Below are 24,429 nucleotides of genomic sequence, written 5' to 3' on the forward strand. Positions count from 1 at the left end.
TGATTTATTCTGTCCAAGACTTTTATATGGCCAACTAGTCCCTCCTTCAATAAAGTTTGGGTTTAGAGTGGCATTTCCCTTATGAAACCTTAACCACCTAAAAATTACCCACCTAACTCTAAGGACAATTAGGAACAGAAAACTCTACATGGTATTCCAAATGAGACAAGTCTCTTCCTGGAGGTGCTTCATTTCCCATTGGTTATAAATCTGGTCTAGAAAACTCCATTGCAGACAATGGGAAGAAGTTCAAACATCCCTCCCCTCATCCCCCAGAAGTTTGACCTAAGTGGGACTAACACAGCCCAAAGCACAGATGTAACCCTTATGGCTTGTTGAAGAAGCACATGCCATCCCAATTTTATCCTTTAGGAAAGCCCAAGGCTTTTCTAGTCCAGCGATAACTCTCTTAGGTAAAAACAGAGCCGCCTACCTGAAGTATCCCAGGATAAGGACAGCAACTGTGAGGGATCCCAGAGAGATGGAGTATCCAACAGTATAAATCAAATAGAGGCGATCAAAGACCTCCTGCAGTACAAATGATGGAAAAAATAGCGTCACATTAGAACGCGTCCTCCTGCATCGTAACACATCCACTGTAGCAGTACAGAGATTCAGGCTGTTGTACCTGGTGGGGTGTAGATCTTTGGGCTTGGGAAACCTTGGGCAATCACACCTGATGTCATCTTTTGGACATTAGAGCAGCCTGGAAAGTGGAATTTCTCTTTCCTAATAGCTGGGGGGAGCTGTGATTTTTGCAATGGAATAGTGATGAAGATGGGAGTTTTGCAGCATTTTCATTCCAAAGGAACCCAAAGCGCCTTACAAACTCTCAGCCAAATCCAGAGATCACTTGGCAATTTTTGCTCAAATAGAATGCCCACTGACCTGGGATTTTTGCTGGAAGAGCAAAATTTAGCTGTAGGGCTGTGCCATACTATTGCTGATTGACTGATGGCCAGGCTGGTGGAATGCCAGCTTACCATGGAAAACATGGGGAGGGCATATTTTGGCTCAGGGTTGTGAGAAGAAATCAATTCCATTTGTGCTTTTTGTTGTTTTTGATCTAAAGCACCCTATAACTATGCTTAACCAATGCAGACACAACTTTAGCTGGCCAAAATCCCATTGGAAATGGTCCTGTTCACAGGAGAACTCATAGCCATTAATCCTGCAATGTTAGCTGCCTTGTCCCTCTATGTTTTAGAGCTGGGCCCAGAAACCTTCAGCTTTCCAGTAGATTTTGAGATGTTTTCCTTTATTCTGTAGCTGGGGCACATGTCTTAAGCCACATGTGAGGCTTACCGAACGTATCTGCCTGAAAAGGGTTAAAATGCTTGCCCCATCCTGGCTCATACTGCCTTTCATAATCTGAAATCAGAAATAAACTCAGAAGAAACCAACTAATTCAGCATCTTTCTCCTCGCTCCCTCCTCCTCCACCCCCCTCTTTTCCCTCACCCCACCCGCTGGGCTGCAATAATATTCGTAACACGGGGTTCTGAATGACAGCTCTGATTTTGATTTGAGGCTAGCAATGCTGTCCTGGAATGCAAAACCTCAGCCCTATTACATCAGAATCCCAAGATATGTGAATGTTTCTTTGCGGTTTTCATTGGTAGAGTGGTGTGCTTGCCAATATTAATCTAGTGCGGATTTGTGTGCATGTATATATGTATATGTGGGGACAGTAGACACTAAAAAGTGAATATGAAGAAGCTGGAGAGTTTTAGGGGAAAAAAAAGTGTTATAATAACTTATTCCCTGTAAGGCCTGGTGCACTTTTCCAGCTGCCAAACTGGGGTCTTCTTTGAACTGGAAAACATTTGCCTCCATGGCGAAAGTTTAAAAAAAAAAACAAACCACCTAACTCCAAGTTTTGGATTCTTGGTCATTTGGCAGTTCTGAGGTGTTACTATGCCCAGCTGAACAAAAGCATCCCTGAGCCCCATTCAGAAATTCAACCGGAAAGATCCATGTTCATATCAGACAACGAGACCATTGTAGCAGCAATGGCCTTGGGAAGGGCCTGCTGATTGGCTGGCAGAACACTTTCAGAGGCTGTGGTTAATTCCTCTGATTAACCACAGGGCCTCTTTTTGAAAGGATGTCGAGTCAGAACTGCCAAGACATACACATGCGTGCATTCATGCACGCTACTCTGCCTGCTTGCAGACGTAGGTGCCGCATGTCTCAGCCAGCATCACAACAGGGATCCTCCAGGGAAGGCTAATTTTTGGATGGGGTGTTTAGGTCCTTGAGGAAAGCCTTGGAAGATTTACCAAAATGCTGAGATTGACCTTTGAAAGGGCAGCTCCTTACTAGTTTCCAAGATTACTTTCCTTGGGAATATGGAGACCTGGATTCACCCAGGGGATAAAAAAAAAAGGGCAGTTCCAGGACTCACTCATCTCCTAGCTCAAGGGAGGTCCCAGCTGTGGAAACCAAAATGCTGAATCAGGAAAGGTCCTCCAGGTAACAAAACACTGAGTCATCTGCCAGCTGAAACAACCACCTCCATGGTCTGAGAAACCTCTTTTTCAAGCTAATGGACAATCAAATAATTCACAGAAGACCACAAAAGTCATGCATAGCCGAGCCAAGGACATTGCTTCTATAGGCTCCAGACAGTGTGCTCCCCAACAGACCATCCTGCTACAGGAGTTCCACATGGTGTCTCTGGTAAACCTGCCCTGAACGCACACTGACTGCCACTGGTCCTCTACCAACCTGTTGGAAATGGCAACCCAGTCTTCATAAGCGTGGCCTTGCCACTCCATGATATGCTGTTTTAAATGGTGCGGCACTTTAACTGATGCCATTTAATTCAATTCTTGCTGTAATTCTTCACTGTTTCAACTGTTGATGCATGCACATTGAAAAAGGAGAAGCTGAAAAGAAACTGAAGGAAACAGAAGGACACAAAACCCCCTTCAAGATCTATGATGCTGGTGGCATGGATTATTAATAAGATGTTGTAAAATTCACAATATAATAGCAAAATTAGGGAACATCAGTCTCACAACTGGTGTCCTTGAATGTTGCTGCCTGCCTACTCCAGCTCATACCCTGCTGGGATGAGATAGTGTTGAGGAAGGTGTTGGATGGATCTAATCTTCATCCTTTCTTCTTCCCAGATGAATACTTTGAAGGCATGCTCATTGCTGAGCCACTCACACTTGCTCCTGGAATGATTTGGACAGGATAAGGTGCTCTGCTGTAGTTGAGTTGCCTTTGGAGTTAGGGAAATGGCTTCCCATCAAATCAAGCACCATAGTTCCTCTCTAGGTCATGGTCTGTGGTTCTCTCGGGCACCAGAACACCCTATGGGCCCTTCCTTTCTCCCATGCTCTCTCCATGCATTACAAAACTCCACCAGACCACAGCCATCTGTCTTGTATCTCCAGGTGAACTGATCTCTCTGGAGTGAACCAGCCCACCTGCTCCTTCCCTTCCCACCTCACTCCAGCTGAAACTCAGAGACCGATGAACCACAAAAGGTGTAAGTACTATTTCAGATGTATTGAGTGCTAAACCTGTAACAAGATCTTCCTTTCTCACTCCCTGTTGGTACGGTGGGAGACTTCCTCTCTGCTCCCTTTTGCATCTCAGCTTTCCACCAACCTGACCTCAGGGTAGGAACTTTTCTACAGTGTAATGACTTTGGGAGAACAGGAAAGAAAACAGAAGGAGGTGGCTTCTATGTGAACTCTGAAAGTGCATGGAAAAAAAAAAGAAAGAAAAACAACAAAAACCAACAACTAAACAAAATAAATTAAACCAAGCCACCACTGGCATCCATAGGCTGCATATGCCCCCTCCCAAAAGGTCTCTGCATTCCCCTCTCCCTGTGGTTTGGATATCTTCCAGGTGTGTGACCCTCAGAGCAGTTGGCTGTTAGATTTTCTTACAGTGCTCAGGGCTTGACCTGACTCCTAATTTGTCTGCTTCCACCAATGGAGAGGTAATTTGCATTGATCTGAATCTAGAGGAAATCTCTTTTCCTCCACAGAGCTCGGAACTACATCAGAGAACCAGACATGGGGCTTCAGGGCCCCATCCAGTGCAAAACCATGGCTGTGCTTTCGCACACAACCTCTTTGGACAACCTGTTCCAGTGCTCTGTCACCCTTACTGTAAATAAGTTCTTCCATGTGTTTTTATGGGATACAAAGGGACTACATCTGACCAGTGTGGCCTTAGGTGCATTCTCATGTGAAGTACACTTGTATGCTGCAGTTATAAACCACCAGATGCCCTCAGCAGTCTCTAGGTGTGAAATATTTTCAGCAGCACCACATTAAAAAGTGCTTTAGCATTTGCAGGAATCCACCAGGCATACTTTATACGCATGAAATAAGGACTGCACATCAAGGTTATATGCAAGAGTGAAGAACAGGCTTGGATAATACGTTTTTATTCCTACTCATCTATCTATCTTTTGTGATGTGAATGCACAACACTTTTCAATGGTGCTTCATCTCTGTAATTCAGTACACAACATACAAATGCGTTTTATGCCATCAGTTTGAGGGTACATGAAGTTATTGGTTTCTAAAGGGACTCCAGAGAGCTCTAAGAGCAAAGGTCAAGCACAGAAGAACTTTGGGTTTGAATAATGGAGTTCAGATAAAGCAGCTGTGGGCCACGCTGTGCCTTTCCTATTATGTTTGGTATGAGATGGATTCCTGAGACCTCACTGATTTCTCTGGGAGCAGTAAAACCACCATAATATAAACAAGCAGTAGCAGATGAAGATGGGATTGGTGGGCTGAGGTTAGATCTTAGGATCGTCCATTTTGCTGGGTTGGTGGTTTCCAAGCTTAGTTAACCTCCCAGACTGCTGGCACATTTCTCTTCCTTACTATTTCAGTAGATGTCACATTTACCCTTAAGCTCATCCTTGAAAACAGGATGAGTCTGTCTGATTTCTTCTTTTAAAAGGATGTGTTTGGTGTTAGTGTTATTTTTGGAGACATGGAAATGAATGGAATTTCTGCTTACTGAGCAAAATATGTCATTACATCTGATAATGTCTTAAAGGGTGAACATAAAAATGGCCACAGGTGACCCATGGCCATTGGCTGGCTGCGTGAATGGGAAGGGGTCTATGGTCAAAGTATTACTGTGCTTTTCAGAGAGGTATTGCCTCAAAAACTGCATGTTAGTGCCAGAACCCATCAGATCTTCCCAACTGTGCCACTTTTGATCCAAAGACTGGCTTCAAGAAGAAAAGGCCATTCTGAATTAGATTCTTAGAGGAATCTAAGAAAGCTCCAAGAAGAACGAACAGTTTGGGCCAAAGGTCCTTTTAGCTTTAATCTCTGTCTCCTGAGGACAAACAAAACAGAAGAGATTACAGAATCATGGGATCACAGAATAGCAGGGATTGGAATGGACCTCTAGAGATCACTGAGCACAACCCCCTTGCAAAAGCAGGTTACCTACAGTAGGTTGTACAGGTAGGCATCCGGATGGGCTTTGATAGAGATAAACTTACCCACACATAACATATATATGTACAATTATTCTCCAGGAACCAATATCCAGGGAAAAGTCTCAGAACAAAACAAATATGTCTTTATAATTACATATATATACGTGTGTGTGTGTGTGTGTGTGCGTCTGTGTTTATATATAGTACCCAATGATCCAACGAGTGACTGGTAGTAGTGAATACCCTCTCCTGATGTTCAGCAGTCTGTGGCTCAGTGACATGAAACACAGCAGGCAGACAAACAGATGGTGTTTAACCACACCGCCTTCCTCAAAGGGTGAACACTGACCAATCTGTCCCCCTTCCTTCCCTTGTATTCCTGTCTCTTTCTAAACACTGTAAAGAAAATAAACGGCTCAGAGATGCCCTGTCAGGGTGCTGGGCTTTGGAGATACAGCTCTCAGCTTGTCTCTTCAGAGACAAGGAGGCTTTCTGAAGAGCCACTGTGCAACTGGGATGGAGGATATCCATGCACAGCTCTTAGGAAGAGAGTTCTTTCCTGGGAAATAACAAAATGTCTCATGGTCTCTGCTGCGCCAGTGAAGGGTTATCTTAAAAGAAGAAAAAGGAAGTTTGGAAAACAGCCCAAAGAAAACCATCTTATCTTCCCATGGCATGTTACTAAGACAGTTTCCCATGGAACTCCTTTCTACGCCCCACAAAGATTTGCCTTCTACAGACTGTGTCTGTGAGATGGTTCTTCATGGCAAGATGTATGCTACCTGCAAGGTATTTGGGGAAATATACTCCAAGAGTGAGCTGCAGCCTACCTGCTGCCCTGGCTGATGAGTGGAAATCAATCTTCTGGGCTGTCCCCCCAGCATCCTTCAGCGGTGCTAATTTTCCCTTAGAAAACAGCCTGAGAGCAATTGCTCACTGGGCAGTTATGAGCTGTTAATTCTCCCAGGTCTGATGGCTTCAGCATAATTTGCTAATTTCAGAAAGTGGTTTCCTTGCTGCCCTGTGTGAAATAATCCATTACATGATTCAGGAAAAAGGAGCACAAGACACAAACCTTCTTAGGGGCTGTCTGTATGCTACTTCGGTCAATATTGTAATTGTCCCAGAGTAGTTAAAATGAAGAAGCTACACACCTAAACAAACATGCGTGGGCATATATATGTGTACATGAACATGGGCATTTATTTAGGTGTGTGTATCTGTGTACACGGCTATCTATAGGTATGGGCCTATTTCTGGAGATAGCCATGCATACATATATATATATATAGATAGATAGATAGATAGATTGTCCCAGACAGGCATTTCTTTCCTAATGCTTTTTGATGCACAGCTTCTTAACATTTTCTCCGGTGACATCTGCTCAGATGCTGTCCTGCTCTGAGCAGCCCATGATCCCCTTTTGGAACACTGGTTAAATGCAGCTGTTAGTGGTGACACAAAGATGCCATGCCCCAGGGGGGGAAATAATAATAGCAAACAATCTCTCTCTGAAGATGATGAGTCTATCTTGCCAAATCCCCCGATTCTCACATCTCTTGGCATATTTACTCCAAGCAACAACCAAAGGAAGGTTTATTAACACCAGTGTTTTGGAATCATGATTAGGTGCAAAGACAACAGCTTTCTTTGCTTCTGATAGTCACCATAAGACAAGGGAAAAAAAAAGGTTATTCCTTTATTTCTTTTATTTCCACCATGCTTTTTGTACTGGGAAGTCCAATAGACACACTTGTCACTAAGGCGCAGCTATCTCTGGGATAAAACTTGACAACTACATGGCAGCATGGAGCATTATGAAAATGCAAATACAAGGATAATAATAATAATGATGATGAATAAAATATGTTTGTTGAAAAGCATGTGGTAATCAAGATGCAATTCCAAAGCTAGGGGAAACCTCATTTATTTCTAGTGTTCTTTGGCCTGGACAGGCATTGCTTAGGCAATACCAAATTATCCATTTAATCTGAACAATAAAGATGGAGTAATTTGTCTCACCATTAAAAACCATTAAAGTCAATTCTGTGTATCTAGAACAGAAAAATAATGGAAAAAGATGACTGAGACTTGTGTACAGAATAATGAGGATAATAAGCTCCTCGGGAGGGTTTAATTAAAACAGCTCATAAGAATAGAGGTAATGAGGAGCAGTGATTTTCCAAGCAGGGGCAAAGCAAAGAACACAAATGCAGTCTTCTGCACCTTGTCACCTCATCTAATGTCTGTTAGGACACACTGCGCCAATGTCCAATTTGTGAAATGACCAGCTCTGCACTGAGGGGGACACTAGGACACATACAAGAAACCCCAATAGACACAAGGGCAACAGACTTTGCTTTCAGCATTTTCTTCTGCCAGCCTGGAAGTGGGAGACCTCTGCTTCTTCCTTGTGATGATAACAAATGTACAACTCTCCCTTCTCTGTTCCTCTCCCCTACCAATTAACTAAGGCCAAGTCCTAGCCTCCAATATGGGAGATTAAAAACAAGGGGAAATATAAGAGGCTTGCTCAGATGGAGGTGCCTGCAGCAGATGATTCTCACCACAGGAAGTGACTGAGACAGGTGGGAAAGGGGAGATGAAAGGTTAAGAAGCTGAAACAACTTATCAAAGCTCTCAGTGTGGGTGAGATGCTCAGTGACTCCATCACCTACTCCAGAAACCACGCAAAGACCTCTGGGGCTAAAATAGCTATTTTTACCATATAGAGAAGATATGTTCTCAGCACCGAGACACCATGCAGTAGTAGAACAGTACTTGGTGTACACTAAGATGCCTGCAGCTTTACTACATGACTGAACATGTGCAGACACAAAAACAATGCCTTTCATAACTAAATAACTTTATTCTCTATCCTTGGGGATATCCAAAGGCTGTCTGGACATGGTCTGGGTCAACCACCTCTGTCTGAGCAGGACGCTTGGACCAGGTGACCTCCAGAATTCCCTTCCAACCTCAACCATTCTGTGACTCAAACATTATTTCACCACTGGAGAAGCAATACAAAAACCTATCTGTGGTCGGATTTAAAATTAAGAATATTCTCCCAAAGGGACTGTGTGTCATATTCTAGACAGCTCTTCACTGGAAGTTTGATATTTGTCTCCAGCTGTCTGACAATAACCCTTGCTGCAGATGATCAGTTCCTACTACCATATCCCATATCCAAGGAGAATATCTTCTAAACACCATTGAGAAACAACAGATTTCTGCTAAACATTTTGCAAGTAGAAGAAATAAGGGATCAACCACATGAAGGTGCAAATGTCTCTTCCTGAAAACGAAGGTCACGCCCTCTCTGGTGGCCCCATTGACAGCAAAAGGAAAAAAAAGAAAAGAAAAAAGAAAAGCTTCTGTGATGCACTTGGAGAAGTCCAGAAGCCTTGAAGAAGCACTACCTAAATAGGACAGACCCAGCAAGAGATAAAAGACATTTCTGCCTCACTGTAGCCAGCTTCTGCTTTGCCGGATGTCTAAATGCAAGGTAAGTCGAAGTAACACAAATAGATCTGATATGCACAAATATTCATCTAGGAGCATATAAGCCTTATCTATGTGCATAGAATCTCTTTTCTGACCTCTGGACTCTCCTTCAGAATTGTGACTAAACCAGAACTAGTTAAAGATCTGCTCTTACATGTTAATTTGCTTTAGCAACAGTCTTTTTCCCTACCCGTCTCCAATAAACAGACCACATAGACCAGATTCTGTAGCTTATGCTTTTTAACAAAGAGGTCCCATGTTAAACAGCTACAGAAACAGGGTCACCAATGATTTAACACAGGTTTTGCTCTCTGCGTGCGCATCCCCAGCATAGACAAGCAAAAATGCAAAGGAATAATTAATAATAATCTGGTAAAAAATAATTATTGTTTGGATGGGGAAGAGGGAGTCTCAGTGGTATAAGACACGACTTCCAGTCCCTTCTTAGTGCCTGTGAACCTGTTGCATGTTTCCCCACAATCTCTTAGCAAAGGGAGTCATGTCAACTGAGTGAACCCTTCCTGGCTCCGAGAACAATTTCCAATTCAAATACTTCCTATCCAAACAAACATGCACCTTTGGCAAGCTTGGGTGTGGTTTCCAACAGGAGACAGTAAGCTAAAGCTCTTCAAGGGTTTTAAATGAGACAGCACTCTTCAGGCTAGCCCTGGATGAAGCCAACACTTCAAGCCCCATTTACAAATGTAATTGCCTACCCTCTCCCTTGTCTCGTTGGTGAGGAACTTGGCACATTCACTGTAGTTTGCCCAGGTGCGGTTGTTGCCTGGAACCAGCTCCCAGCTTCCATTCAGGTCACACCGGCGATAAGCATGGCCTGTAGGAGAGAAACAAGAGGTGGTGTAAATGGAGCTAGATCTGGTAGAACAGGAGAAAACAACATCTGTGACAGCTCACAGATGAAAACCTTCTCATTCAGATGTTGGTACGGGGATAAAATTGCTTGGGTTGTGTGCCAAAATTCTCATTATAGTTAATGAGGATGAGACCAGTCAAGAGATCTGTCTGCCCGGTGACTACAGAGGGAGACTCTGTAGATACATCTATGATGCTCGCTGCCCTAGGCGGCTTGACCGTTGTATATCTAAGAGGTGGGGAATCCATGCTCTGTTGGTTTATGCAAGAAAAAGGGACAGGTCACTTGTTCCTACTGGACCCTAACCTGAAATGTATGTCTTTGGAAAAGCTCATCTCTCAAGAGTTTGGCTGGCTTGGCTCATGGTTTCTTATAGAAAAGGCAGGACATACTACATGCAATCAGAGTGCATCCCAGGTCTCTGCTGGGAGTTTATCTTAATTCTCTAAGTTTGCAGGCTTTGGGTGCAGAGTCTTGCCTGAGAAAAAGAGAATGCAGTCACTTTGGAAATACACTGAGGGGTGAGTGTGCTTCAGTTGCTTCTAAAAACATGCACAGACTTTGCGGCACCAGAAGTGAGCCAAGAAATGCGGTGCCCGAGGGAAAGTGTGATAGGGAGGAATTCACATGTTCTGGTTACCAGCACTGTTCTCAGATAGCCACCGTAGGGGTCTGGGCAGAGAGTAGGGGTTAGAAAGAACAAACTTGTGAAGAATATAAATCAGGAGGATATCTTGTAGATTTCTATCACTACCTGAAATCTTGTTTCAGCAAACAGATGTGGGTTTGTAACGCTGCAAGACTACCTAGTTGAAGTTATAACCCATTGTGCAGGTGGGAAATTTATGTTAAAACTGAGATTTTTCTCTCAACATATGTATATATTTCTTTACTTCTCTTTCCTCGGCTTTACCCTTGCTTGTGTAAGAGTCACCGTGTAAGAAATTCTAAAGGGAATTTCTAATTCCATGACCCCCAGGTCTCTCATTGCTGTGGTTTTGCTGACTGTGAGGACAGCACCTACCTTTGTGGTTGAAGTCATAGATGTACTCAGGACATGGCATTGCCACCACTTTGCCAGGCACACCTTCTGGCCAGCAGACAATACCATCCCACTCAGGAAGACAGAAGCCATCTGTGGAAGAGACACAAGCATGAACAGCAGTCACCATTTTGATAGGATTGCCCATGAAACAGTCAGCAACACCATTGTCCAGGACTGATCTTGGGCATCACTGCTGTTTTCCTTTTAGCATTTAGCTCCAGAAGGTTTTGGTTTGGAAGATGTGTTCAGCAATGGGACAACAGGGAGGCAGAGTCATGGAATGGCTTGTGTTGGAAGGGACCACAAAGATCATCCAGTTCCAGCCTCCCTCCTGCAGGCAGGGATGCCACCCACTAAATCAGGCACCAGCTCAGGCTGCCCAATGCCCCATCCAACCCAGCCTCGAAAACCTTGAGGGATGGGTCACCCACAACTTCTCTAGAAAATCCTGTACTAAGGAGTTAGGTTCTGCTGTAGCTACATCACTTTGAGGCTCATAACAATCAGTTCAGGCCTCCCTGAAAGGCACTTACACCCAGATTAGATTGTGATTTCATGCCTAGACACCATCAAGCCAAATTCAGCTATTATTTTTACTCATTATTTACATCAGCCAATGCTACAGTACACCACAATGCTTTGCTGCTTTCTGAGATGTGCTCACTTACCTAATTCTGAGTGCATTTTTAAGTAACCCTAAGTCCAGCAACGATCTATAGGGAGGTCCAGTGGTAATATTTTTAAGAGCAGATACAGAATATTTTATTTTGTTGTTACATAAGAAGTGAAGTGATGGAATCTCTGTTTCCTCTCTGATCTGGCACTTTTTGTCTATAACTTTGCTTGTTTGAGCTTCCCTCTCCCCCTCCTTCCCAGTGTTGTCGTCATGGGGAAAGATGCAGGCCATGCACTGATTGATTTGGAGCCCTGCCCATGCTAATTGCCTGGCAGTGCACACACGCTGATTGACCAGCTGCTGCCTGCAGCCAAGCACAGCTTACAATGATTGAGTTTCCCCAGCTTTTCTCCTTGCTTACTCACTATTTTGGATTTCTGCATTTTGCTCAGTCACCAGTTTTCTCTAATTGAGCAGGGAGTGCGCAGGAGAAGAATACTGTGGGAGTTGTTTGTCTGTCTGTTCTACAACCTCCCAAGTTTTTTGGAATGGAATGGCGGGATGGTTCTTGATGGATTTTTCTTTAAATCATTCTTGTTCCTCCCTTTTGTATGCTGAAGAAAGCTAAAATACCCCCGACAGAGAAACCCTGCCTCCTCCTGGGAAGGTCACCTCTGCACAGGACTATCTCTTCCCTGTGTGTGGTTTGCTTGCAGAAATCTATGATCAGTGCTTAGTGCAAGGAAAAGGAGACAAAAATCAAGAAAAATGTTCCCCTTGTCCTATCACGATGGGCTCTGGCACAGGCTACCCAGGGAGGTGGTGGAGTCGCTATTCCTGGAGGTGGTCAAGAAACGTTTAGATGTTGTACTGAGGGATGTGGTTTAGCAGGGAGATATTGGTGATAGGTGGATGTCTGGATGATCTTAGAGGTCTTTTCCAACCTTGATGATTCTATGATAATGCAACCAAATCCAACCTAGTGCTTGCATACCCCTTTGCATTGGGCTGCATTAACTGTACCCATTGATTAAGATCCAGCTACAGCAGCACATTTGAGATGGAAAGCTGACAGTGGTGAATCTGACCCATCTCCACTTTCAGAGCAGTCCCTGGACTCCATGCTAATAACAGCCCTCAACAAAAGGAGCTTATCAGCAGCATACAAAGTGTCTGACAGAGAGAAATTACATGAAAATCAAAATAAAATAGAAGAGCCTGCTCTTATCTGCAAAAGAGCTCCAATAGCAAAGAAACGATAAGCACAGCCAAGATCTCAGCATGTTTCTTCAATATCAAAGCCAATGCCTTTGCAATCTTTCAGCCCAACTGTAATTTATCCTTTATGATGCATGTGCTTTCACAAGATTAAATAAGAATCCAGGATTGCTTTAAAAACCTTTGGCTGGTGCGATGCCCTCCAGGGTCGGAGCTGACAGTGATCAATTCAGTTTGCTGGTATTTTGGGACATGAAAAACAACAGAAAAGCTCATCATTTAACAGCCTGATTCCTCATCTTTAATTTAGTGTTGATGAAAAGGAACAGCCTAATCACTGCCTACCATCTGAAGCATTAACTGAGAGTGGGGGCAGAACAGCTGACATTCCTTGGCACTAGTGTGATGAAAATGAGGAAGAAGTTCAGTGCATGTTCTCTCTTCTGAGGATGTTCTTTGCACTGGAGGAGGAACAGTACGAGGTTTTCCTACCCATGAAAGCTATGTAAGCCCTGTCATTTGGCTAATTATCTTGCAGGATGGCTTATACCATGAAAAAGTTTGTTTATTTTTTTCGGTTCTGTATAAACATCAAAAGAAAAAGAAGGGGAAAAAAAGCACCACAAAATTTGGATTAGGACAAAGGTTATTTCTTCTGAGTTCTTACTGCAGAGAAGAAAATAAATAAGGATTTCATTTAGCCCTCAAAGTGCTGTTACCTAAAATAAAATAAATTCTTTTTTACAAAATAAACTTGGGTCAGCTTAAAAATGAAAACTATGGATAAACAATATTGAGGAGAGAAAAAGAATTATCTGAATGCCATGCTCTGAAATACTGAAAGGCCCTCCACTTCCCTAACATGTTCAGAATGACTTGCGAAGTTCAGCCTTCATTTGTAAGTAGAGTAATTAAAAATTGCGCTGCAAGATTTTGCTCAGAAAGAATTCATCTGGAGAAGCAATTTTATGGTAAGAGTAGTCAGGCACTGGCAGAGGTTGCCCAGAGATGGTGGACGCCCTGTTCATGGAGATACCCAGGGTCAGGTGGGATGGGGCTGTGGTTGTCCCTATTCATTGCAGGGCGGTTGGACCAGATTTGTAGAGACCACCTGTGCATCAATTCCTTCTTCCATTGCCCTGCTGTCTCTACTCTGGTCTGCACAGCTACGCGGCACCTTTACCATTAACATGATGGGATGATGGTTGGACTGGATGATCTCAGTGGTCTTTTCCAACCTTAATGATTTTATGATTCTGTGATTCTAATTTCACCATCATCTCGAGGCCACTGGTGTGATAACTGGGACCGACTGGACCAACGTCTACGTCATCTCTCTCCAACTTTCTTCTGCTTTGTTCAGTCTGGAGATCATTTAGGAGTGGAGTAGATGATGGGGAGGAAAGATTCCACACTGGCATTGTGCTGGAATCCAGACGAGACTTGTTGTTTTTCTGTTTTCTCAAATATTTCCTCAAAATATTTTCTCTTAGTTTATAAAAATATTAACACTGCTAAGAACTAAGCTTCTTCCTGCTGTTTTCCAGGTCATTTCTCAAAACAGATCCACAATGAATTACAGGAAGAAATCTGAAAAATGCCCAGGAGTTTCAGGAAAACAGTGTAAAAATCCACAAGCTGACAATTTTTTCTCCATGGTCATACTTTAGAAAAATCAATTTTACAACTTCTTCATTTAAGCTGCCTTAAAAAATAATAAAAAAATATCCAACACCTGCAAGCAATGGCAATGTGCTTTTGGCATGATGCAAATGAGTCTCTCCTGAGACAATATTGTTTAGAAGGATGGATAATCAGAAGGGATCCTGTTCTTTGTTGTTGATTGAGAAGCTCTTGACAGGGGCAGGTTTGGGACAGGAGGTCGCATGTTCCAAATAAACTGGGAATATTAATCATTTATTTCCTTGGAAGAAATGGTAGAATTCACTGAAGATGTAAGCCAAAAGGAATGCATAAATTTGAAGAAAACAAGCAAGTCTAGTACATATCCCACATCTGAAGTGTGTTGGACACATATCAGTCACTTGGGCAGAGCTGAATGGAGGATACGGCTTGTGTCTCGGGCATGTACATCAATGGGAGGAGCTCCTCTGCATCCAGAGTTGTAGCTGTAACACTTCTGGATGGAGGTAGGGAAGGTGGGAATGGCACTGCCTCTGTCATCTCTGGCAAAACTGGGCTGGGACTTGTGTTTGAAGAGAGTTTGTGGGCTCTCCTTCAGCCAAGATACTTAAACTCTTAAAATGGGTTCAGCAAAACCATTTGGCTAAAGAGCTTGCTGGATCCAACAGGAAGGTACTGTCTACAGTTGTTTCAGAAAGAAGACATGCTCATGTGGCAAGCTGCTTCAGTTAGTAGTCCTGGGTTCCTTATTGCTGCCTGTCCCCAGAACCAGGCATAACTCAACTGAGGCCTCATTCTTTCAAATCCCTCTTAACTTGGGTTCTTCCTGGAAAATCTCTCATCTATACCAACACTGAGCATCTCACTTGTGTTGCCAAGACTTCTCGTCATATTATTCACAGTAGGCTCTTTTCTGAGTAGTAAAAGTGAGACCTAATAACACATGCTTTTTAAGTGTATGTATACATTTATTCATTTCAAATGATGAGATTTCAGAATCATGCAGATGAGATTATTTCCCCAAGCATTCTCAGACTTGTTGCCAGCAGGTTGAAGGAGGTGATCCTGCCCCTCTGTTTGACCATGGCGAGATCTCACCTGGAGTATTGCATCTAGATGTTGAGTCCTTAGTATAGAAGGTAGTGAAGCATTGGCACAGGTTGTCCAGAGAGCTGAGGGATGCCTGATCCCTGGAGACACTAAGTCAGGCTGGACCAAACTCTGGCCATCTGATGGAGCTGGAGGTATCTGTTCATTGCAGGGGAGTTGGACAGGCTGGCCTTAAAAGATCCCTTCCAACTCAAGTGATTCTATGATAAAATCTTATTTCTCCCCCCAGCCAAACCCATGGAGTCCGTGGCCTAGAACATCAGTCCTTGGTGCCCTGAAAGCAAATGATCCAAATCTTAAGTATGAGGCTGCGAGACTGAAGTCTCAGTTGAAGTCAACCCCAAGGGCTCAGGGAGCAAAATACCCACTGAAATACTGAGGGATGTGTGTTGGGAGAGATGATGCTGAACACAACTTTCATAGTCTTGTAGAATACCATGAGTTGGAAGGAACCTGCATGGATTGATGAGCCCAACTCCTTTCACTCAGTGCTTTCCCAGGGGGAAGGACTCAGGTCACAGCTCTGCAGAGGCCATACCAGCACCACAAAATATTCATTTTGGCAAGTCAAAGCATTTAGAAACCCATCAGCTCACTTTCTAGAAGCTACCAGCATCTTAGTGAAAGGCACACTGTCAGTTGCAATACACTGAGCAGATATAAGTCAAAAATCCAATTTATTTCTCTGCATCTTCATGCCATTTTATCACAGTTCATCTTTGCTCATCTTCTAAGGCTGCACTGTAAAATCCTCCGGGCAGGCCATATGTTTAGTTCCTGGAGGTTACTATTAAAGTACCCATTCATCTTGGACTGTCATGAATACTCTCTTACAGTAGCACCGTACTACAGAGTAGTTATAGTTGCATAGATTACCATAGTTTTGGAACAGATGTACCTTACAGCTCTCCTTAGTCCTCGAGGGCTGAAATCTTGTTGCACAGAAATTGTCTTCATTATTGCAAGCCAATAAAGTATTCAGGGTGGCACATATAAATGTTCTTTGATGTCACTGCCGTGGGACTTGTGTTCCCTCTGTGCTGCCCACTGATCAAGCAGAGGAAAGAAGGGGGAAGAGGAATTTTGGGACCATGCTTTCTCACTGCTCATCCCCTAGAGTGCAGTGGGGGCTATACTCTTATTCACTCCTGCCTGATATGTTTCCCTTTCTTCCCCTCTCTGTTCTTTCCCCCTGAGTCTCAATTCTGATTTCTATGCGAATGGTACAAGCATGTAGAGAACACATTAAAACCATCTGTGAAGCTGCTTGGCAGCTGGGTAAATGCAAACATGGTCTTGAGGTGTTTATCTAGGGGTATGGAATATAAATCAGCCCAACTTATTCTGGCATCATGCAAGGCCTCAGGGAGACCACATTTGGAATACGGTGTGCAATTGTGGTCGCTCTATTACGGGAAGGACATTTGGTGGATTGGAAAAAGGCAGGGAGGAGCAACCAAAAAAATGACCTAGGATTTTAGGACAGGAGAGAAAGGGAGGGCTGGATGGCCAGTGTCTCTGTGTGGGGGTGTTTGGTGCTGCAGGTTTATTTCGTGGCTGGCTGTCACAGCATGTGTGTATCATATAGAACTGTAGGTGGGCATGGGGTGTTTGGTTGCATTCTCTGCAGCACAACACAGCAGGAGCATATATCTGTTTTGATGGAAGGATGCTCTGCATGCCTCCAAGCATTTCATGTGCTATCTGTCCCCTCACAACCCAAGATGAATGAAGGTGATAGATGAACTATCACCTTCAACATCCCATGTGGTTAACACCCAACATGACACTACTGGCTGGGCTCATCCAAAGCATCCTTCTGTCCTCATTCTGTGGAATACAGCTCTTCCAAAACCCTCCTAATCTCCCTCCAGGAGCTGATAGCACTGATTAGAAATCATTAAATAGAAATGTAGAAATAGATGTGGCAACAAGTATTTCAGTGCAGCTGTATGTACTGCCATTCACCCTTACTCCATATACACATGAACTATTTACACCTATTGTTACCTCTAAGACCTGTTCTTTCTTTGCACTGAAAGACCTGTAACTGCCTAGAACACATTTCTCAGTAGGTCTGGAAATCTTTAGCCCATAAACCCTTGTAGGTTTTGCACAAACAGGGCGAGGCTAGAAGGAGTAGGAAAAGATAATGATGTTTATAGGGACCTGGGGCATGCAGGGAACTGAACACATTTGTGTCCTTTTACTTCAAGGCCACCTGAGGATATTCCCTACCTCTGAGGACAGCCTGGCAGGATGGATGACCAAAGGATGATGGTGTTGGGCCTCTGGAAAGAAAACCTGGAGCAGAAACTGCTTCTAAAGCCCAGAGATTGCCTAGGATTGGGTACAGGTCCTTTAGGGACAATGGAGCAATAAACACAGGTGGGCAACCCACATAGCTTGGGTAAAAACACATGGTTACTCAACTAAAAATAACCCCTCTCCTTAGCAAATAGGTTTGTTATTAAAAATAATAATAATAATAATACAAGGAAAAAAACACAACCATTTTGAGGCAAGCTGCAACACACCTAAGACTCTGAGAAAAGACTGCCGATGGCCTTCACTAATAACAGGTTTGTGTAAGAATCTCTCCTCCCCCACAAAATGTCCCATCTCCTTTTCCAAACCAGGCAAAGACAGGCTTTTAATTCACGGGTGAAAAAAAAAAAAGTCAGGTCTGATGGCTTACGGCTGGGAATTTCACTTCATCCCCTTCCAGGTTTAACTTTGGGGTGGCATCAGGCTGCCCACCATGGCTGAAATCTAATATTTATGTACGTAGATGAGAAATTTTAGGGTTTCCTGTTCTTTCTGCAAGTCTTTCATCTAGAGACTATATTTAAAGGGGAGGAAAAAAAAGAGAAGAAATGAGAGAAAAGAAGAAAAGAAGCCAAATGCTTGTGGGGACAGAAGTTTTTTCCTTTTTTTGTGTATGTGTTTTTGTTGTTTGGGTATTTTTGTTGTTTTTTTTATTTAAATTTATTTAAATTTTTGAGCATCTTTCCCTCAGTACATGAGCTAAAAGCGGCAGATGAGGAACATATCCTGAAAGAGAGATGTGAGAAAGCACCACATGGGGCTGTACCCACGTTAACCCCACTTCATGTGGGTTAGAGCCCATGGTAAGTCCTGGGGCTCAGAGATGTGGTGGTTAACCTGGAGAAAATGGCACTGTCTATGAGGTCTGTGCCAGGAGGACACAGGGGTCTCAATCCTCTCCTAGCTCCTCATAATAAGACTTGTGAAGCCCCTACCACTGTCAAAATGGGATTTAGGCATGTGCCTTGTTACACTGCATCCAGCTTATTTCAACTGAGCAAGACATTGCTGAGCCATGGCAGTAGATAATATATTTGAATACTCCACTTGGAAGCTATTTGCCTGGTCAGTTTATTAGGGCGTGAGTCAAGGAACAGAGAAGAGTTAAAATTAAGACAGATTTTGGAAGTCTCCTTTCAATAAAGATCTCCTTCCCATGTTTGTAAGAAAGTGAACACCACTACCTTCCATTCTCCTGTCATTCTCTTCCTTTTTTTCCCCCTCCCGCAATGAGTTGTTCAACTTTTAAGCACACTAGCCAGGTTTTACAGACTTTTTCAGTAGCTGCAGCTACATGGAATCAGCCGTGACACAAAGATTGGCCAGATCTGTAAATGTAGGCTGACAGGGACAACAACTTCAATATGAACCTGGAAACTGCTGCTATTTGGCACTGCAGCACAAGGCACAGGCACCTGCTAACTACCTTGCTAACTACCTGCTTCCAGAAGATAACACAGCTTGATTTGAGATCCTTATCTCTCCTGGGCTTGCTGCTTACCAAAGAAGAGCTAATGAAATCTGTGAACAGGCAGGATCACATTTTCCAGTCAAAGAGCCTGTGCTGGTGTATATCTCCAGCCCAAATTCAAGCCCAGATTGGAAGAGTGCTGCACAGAAACCCACTCCTCAGTCTCGTCCAGTAATGCTGGACTCATAGATCCCTCCTGCAAATGGTCTTCACTCACACTGAAGTGTGAAGAAGACATTTCTAACCTCTGATTAACAGGCAAACGTTAAGAGTGCAAAGCTGCAAGGAGAAAAAAGGGACTAGCAAATATCAGCATGAGAGTTTGATTTTGGGCTGATCTGGACTATCCTCTCACCTCTTCAGACCCACAGATCTCACTGTAATTCTGATATATCACATTATTCTGAACAAACATTAGCATGGGGGAAAAAAAAGTGCTGAACCATGGCAGAAAGCAATGGATCTGAGACAGATCAATGCCCTCACTGAACTGAGTGGGAATCTGCCAGTTCATACCAAGCAAAGAGCTGGCTTGAGAGATACACTCAGCAGTGTGATGGGGAAAAAAAAGGAGGAGAATCCAGGTACCCATGGAACAGCAGGAAATTTCAAATGTGTTTTCTTCATTTCAAAACAAAACCAAAGGCTTTAAAGTGACCGTGATGATGAGAGTTTTGAGTTTCAGTCAAGTGGGATATGTCCAAAGACTTTCATTACTTTCAGTCCACCTGGATTTGAATCCTTGGAGCCTCACCTTGAATTCCAGGACAAAAGGAAATGTGGTTTGTGGTTTGTGCCCTGGCTGAAGAGTAAGGAGATGAGAATCCAAACCTTGGCTCTGCCACAGACTCTCCTTTGAGTTCGGAGGTGAGGCGTTGAATATCCCTGTGCGTCAGCTCCCCAGAATGAGGACAGCAGCCCTACCAAGCTTTTATGCCAGTTTACGTGATATTTTGTTCTATCTAAAAATGTAGAAATTAAAAAAAATACATACATATATATATATATATATATATATATATAATCAAGGTGTCCCAGATTCACTCACTGCTTCCAAAAATACACACCGTTGCCTATTACAGAATGGAGCAAATGATGTCACTGTGCTGCCATTGCACCCAAGCAGAGGCAGAATTCAAGTAGCCATCTGCCAGGTGGTATCTGGCAAGGGATAGCCAAGCTTTTGAAGAGGGATAGCCAAGCATCCATGGAACAGAATGATAGCTCTCAGCGGATGCATACACCCCTGGATGGTCAATTGAGCTACGTAGATGGAATTAGAGGAGGCAACAAGGGATAAATCACCTTGGGTTTCCAAAATGTTTGATGTTTAGCAGGCAATGCTCAGTGCTTACCCCAATACCCTTCATTCCTTCTCCTCTCTCTATGATGATCTTCTTTTTTATGTGGCTGTATGAGGAAGCTGATTCAGCTGGAAAAACAAACTTCCTCCAGAAAGACTCTTTCTCAAGCTCACCATTTGCCCCATTTGGTCCTGCCCAAACTTGCATGCTAAGGAGAATCTAAAACAGCAAATTAAGCCTTGATTTCTGTGCTAAGAAAATTGGTCTCTGCACATGGGTGCTGTCGCCTTCATCCATTTCTGCTTGTTGGCTAAACTGCATGATCCAGGATATAGATGCATGTTGAACTCAATCCTTCTGTTAGGTACAGAGGTGCCCTGTGGGACCAGATAAGATGCAACCCACAGTCAGGAGTCCTTGGGACTCCATCTTCTCCTTGTCTGAGAGGTGAGATATTACTGCTACCTCTTGAAATCTCCCAGGTAAGGTCTTCTGGCTGCCTCTGAGCTGGCAGAAAAAAACAACACTCCGTTCAGTCTAGTTCAAACACAGGTATGCTTCTGAAGTGTTGACAAGATCAGATTTGTAGGAGGAAGCCCTCAAGGAGTGTCTTGGGGAAGCAGGGGCTGTCTGCAGAAGTGTGCATCCCATAGTTTAGAGGGCTGCAAGAGGGAGGCATCCCTGCATGAAGATGGCAATGGAAGCTTACTTATCTCAAGATCCTCTTCTGATGCTGTTCTGAAAGCTGTAACACTGGATGCAGAGGGGGTCAGACAGAACTCCACAGAGGAAATATGAGAGCCAGCCATCAGGCTGCACAGCAGACTTACTTGGCACAGAGCTTGAGTGAGTATCTAGTGCAAAGTAGCTCTAAAACAGCCATAGGGTCGAAGGCCTCATTTCCTGTAACCTTTGTGGTTAAGAGCTTCCCTGGAGAGATGGGACTCTCAAGTCCTGAACTGCTGCTCATTGACCTCGGCCAGGGGTTTTATGCTGGAACTCTCTCCTTTCCCAAACATCCTACACCACCAGGCTCTCTGCTGGGCTATCCCACAGCTGAACGCTGCTGCAGTGCTCCCAGAGTGATACTGGCTGTGCAAGAAGATTAGAGCTGGGCAGCTTAGACCTGGCTCTTGCTCTAGTGTTATTTTGATACTTTCAGATAGAGTGAAGTAGAACTAATGGAAGAGATTTCAGTTTCCTTTTTCACCCCTTACATACCAGGCAGTAATAAACAACTAAGTAAGAAAGACTGAAGAAGTCTTATCCTCTGACAACTGCGTGATGTGCTTTCCTTATGACAGTCAAAACAGATAAACTACCCACCATCTACTGTACTGGAATCATCAATCCTCAATACCTGAGTCCTGAAGGCTACATGGAGGATGTAATCTCTACAGGTGCCTCAATATCCCTATCTTGCAACTCTAGATCACCTCAGTTGAACTAATAGATATGCTTGTTGGAAAAGACTTCTTAACATCTCTTGTCCAGACTCCAGTCTTTTTAAGACTGAACCAACCCAAAGTTAGGTCAACCATGGCTTTGCCTATCCAACTTTTGAACGCCTCTACAGATAAGAGATTCCACCACCACCCAAGCAAACTATTTCTGTTCTGGGTACCCTCTCGGTGATCACACCGTCATCAGTAAGCACATAACAGTGTATCCTATATGTTAGGTGGTTCATCTAAATAGTAGTTGTGTGTTTAATCTGTGATCAGTTTCTGGAGACATTTGGAATGCAGATGTTATCAAAAGGTGCCCTCCTCCATCCACCAACTCTAGAAGGAGCTAGAAGGAGAAGGGTGTTCAAGCTCATCATCAATACTTCAACCACTTTGGCTCAAATTCATAATGTCCTCTGATGGAAACAGTTTTTGACCTACAGACGTAGAAATAGTGGCATATTGATGACATGGGCTGCTGTTATTATTAAAGTAGAGGACTACGTGGACATGAGCAGATCTCTCTGACTGAAGAATCATGCTTTATTTTCTGGAAAGGCCAGGTCTTTCTGAATCAAAATACCAACACATTTTGGGGGATAACTGTCCCACGTCACTACAAGTCCAGAGTCGTGACAGAAGGGGCCTGGTTGGGTGGTAACACAAGAATAATCCTCGTGCCACCCAAAGAGAAGCTCCTCAGGAACGCTTTGAGCAGTATCACAGGAGACTGCCTAAAGGCCTGGAGTGGTCACTCAGGATTTATAGTGCTCCAAGTCACAACCATTGTGCCCCAATGCATTCTGTATGTAGGGGGTTGGTGTATATTAATTCTGAGAATTGTGTTGCCCTTCCCAGATTTTTTTTCCATTTTCCATCTGTGGTGAGGGAAGAAGCAATGGGATTAAGTCCTCCATATGGCTGAGAAGAGCACAGCCTCATATGTCCCTGGGTGATTAGCACAAATAGAAACCAGACCCCAGTTTCCATATCAAAGGATGATGGGACTGGACCTAACCACTTTTCACATTGAGTTATGAAGCTTTTGTGCAAAGACTAAGCATATAAGCTTTAGTCAAGCAATGTGATTATGAAGATTACTCTCTTTTGTTCTATCACCCCTTAGCCCCCAAGTGGGTCTAAAACCACCCACCCCTTCATACTGATGGAGCATGTAGGAGTGGAGTTTGAGTTAGTCTGTTCACGAATACCTTACAATACTATTATTTTGTGTGTACAGGGCTGTCTGTAGCCTAAAGTATCTGGATAGCAGCCCTTCCACTGAGTGGTTAGCTCTATTCCAAATTGCATAACCCTCTATCTCTGACCATCGCAGAGATGTTGTGGCAACTCACTACCTCGTGGAGTGCAACTCTGAATTGCTGAGTGCTGAGGAGTCACACAGGTGCTGCCAATTGAGGGATTTTTCTCTAAACGGCATTTAACATCTCTTAGGAAAGGTCACAGAAGGATTAATTGTGCCTTTGGATTGGGGAATCCCTTGGAAATGAGCTTGATCCTATTATCTATTGCTGATGATTGCACTGAGTCTTTACAGCCTTGACTGTACTGCTGTAGTGTTTCAATCAAGATCATTATTCCTCCTTTTGACTATGCTATTTGGGATTGAGCAGAGATTTTCTACAGAAGATGAAGCAGCAGATAGATGAATTTATTACTTGGGCAGCTGCAGATACCCAAGGCCAGGAATCTGTATGGATCCATGGGATGTCTGAATAACACAGGATTAGATTCCTCTCTGCCACAACCAAAGGGAGAAAGAGCCTCACAGTTGGAGTCAGACCTTAAAACACAAGCGATCTCTATCGTTTCATTCCTTTGTTCTAACAGAGAGACTGTGGTGAAGAGCCTAATGTCTGCTTCTTGGTTAGACACCATCACTGCCTTCCCAGCCCTACTGACACTGCTGCTGCCAGTTAAGAGAGGTCAATGCAAAATATTGATTGTTTCATATGGAAGGGTTAGACAGTAAGGTGTGAGATCAAGACCAGCTGGTTGATAGCACCAGATTCCAAGGTAGGCAGGTGGTCTAAACTATAACAAAAGAAAATGCCTCTGCACATATGGTCTTTAATGAGGCATTAATTGGGCACTGGGTGAACAGGACAAAGAAGCACAGAGGATGTGGCTTGAGGTTTTGGCTGATATGAAGCTGGAGGTCTGGAATAAAATGAAAGCTGGGGCTTTTACAGCCCCTTCCTGTGATTTCCAACAGGCCAGGGACACTAGGCAGGCAGGCATATCTACTCCAAAGTCACAGCTGACAATGGGGATCTTTTCTTGACCTGGTGATGCAGTCTCCAAGTACTCCTGCCAGTAGGAAGAGTGATCTCTAAGATGCAAGGGTGAAGGTGAAAGGCAATCTAACTTGTCCCCTTTCTCACATACAGTAGCAGAAAGGACAAAA

At 43.6% G+C, this 24,429-nt stretch overlaps 1 protein-coding gene across 2 annotated transcripts in view; it reads right to left on the reverse strand.

The window, feature by feature from the left end:
• The window catches only part of PTH1R (parathyroid hormone 1 receptor), a 97,165-nt gene that overhangs the window by 23,076 nt on the left and 49,660 nt on the right, over positions 1-24,429 (reverse strand). The window contains exons 3-5 of one of the 2 annotated variants that reach the window (XM_015852965.3): positions 10,842-10,952; positions 9,660-9,778; positions 434-528 (exon numbers count right to left, since the gene is read on the reverse strand). In XM_015852965.3, the coding sequence (XP_015708451.1) occupies positions 434-528; positions 9,660-9,778; positions 10,842-10,952 (325 nt within the window). The remainder of the gene's footprint in view (positions 1-433; positions 529-9,659; positions 9,779-10,841; positions 10,953-24,429) is intronic. The other variant, XM_085539110.1, reaches the window with a different exon arrangement.

Source organism: Coturnix japonica, chromosome 2 (genome assembly GCF_054131305.1).
Source record: "Coturnix japonica strain WE chromosome 2, WE-NBRP24, whole genome shotgun sequence".
In the NCBI taxonomy this organism is placed as follows: domain Eukaryota; kingdom Metazoa; phylum Chordata; class Aves; order Galliformes; family Phasianidae; genus Coturnix; species Coturnix japonica.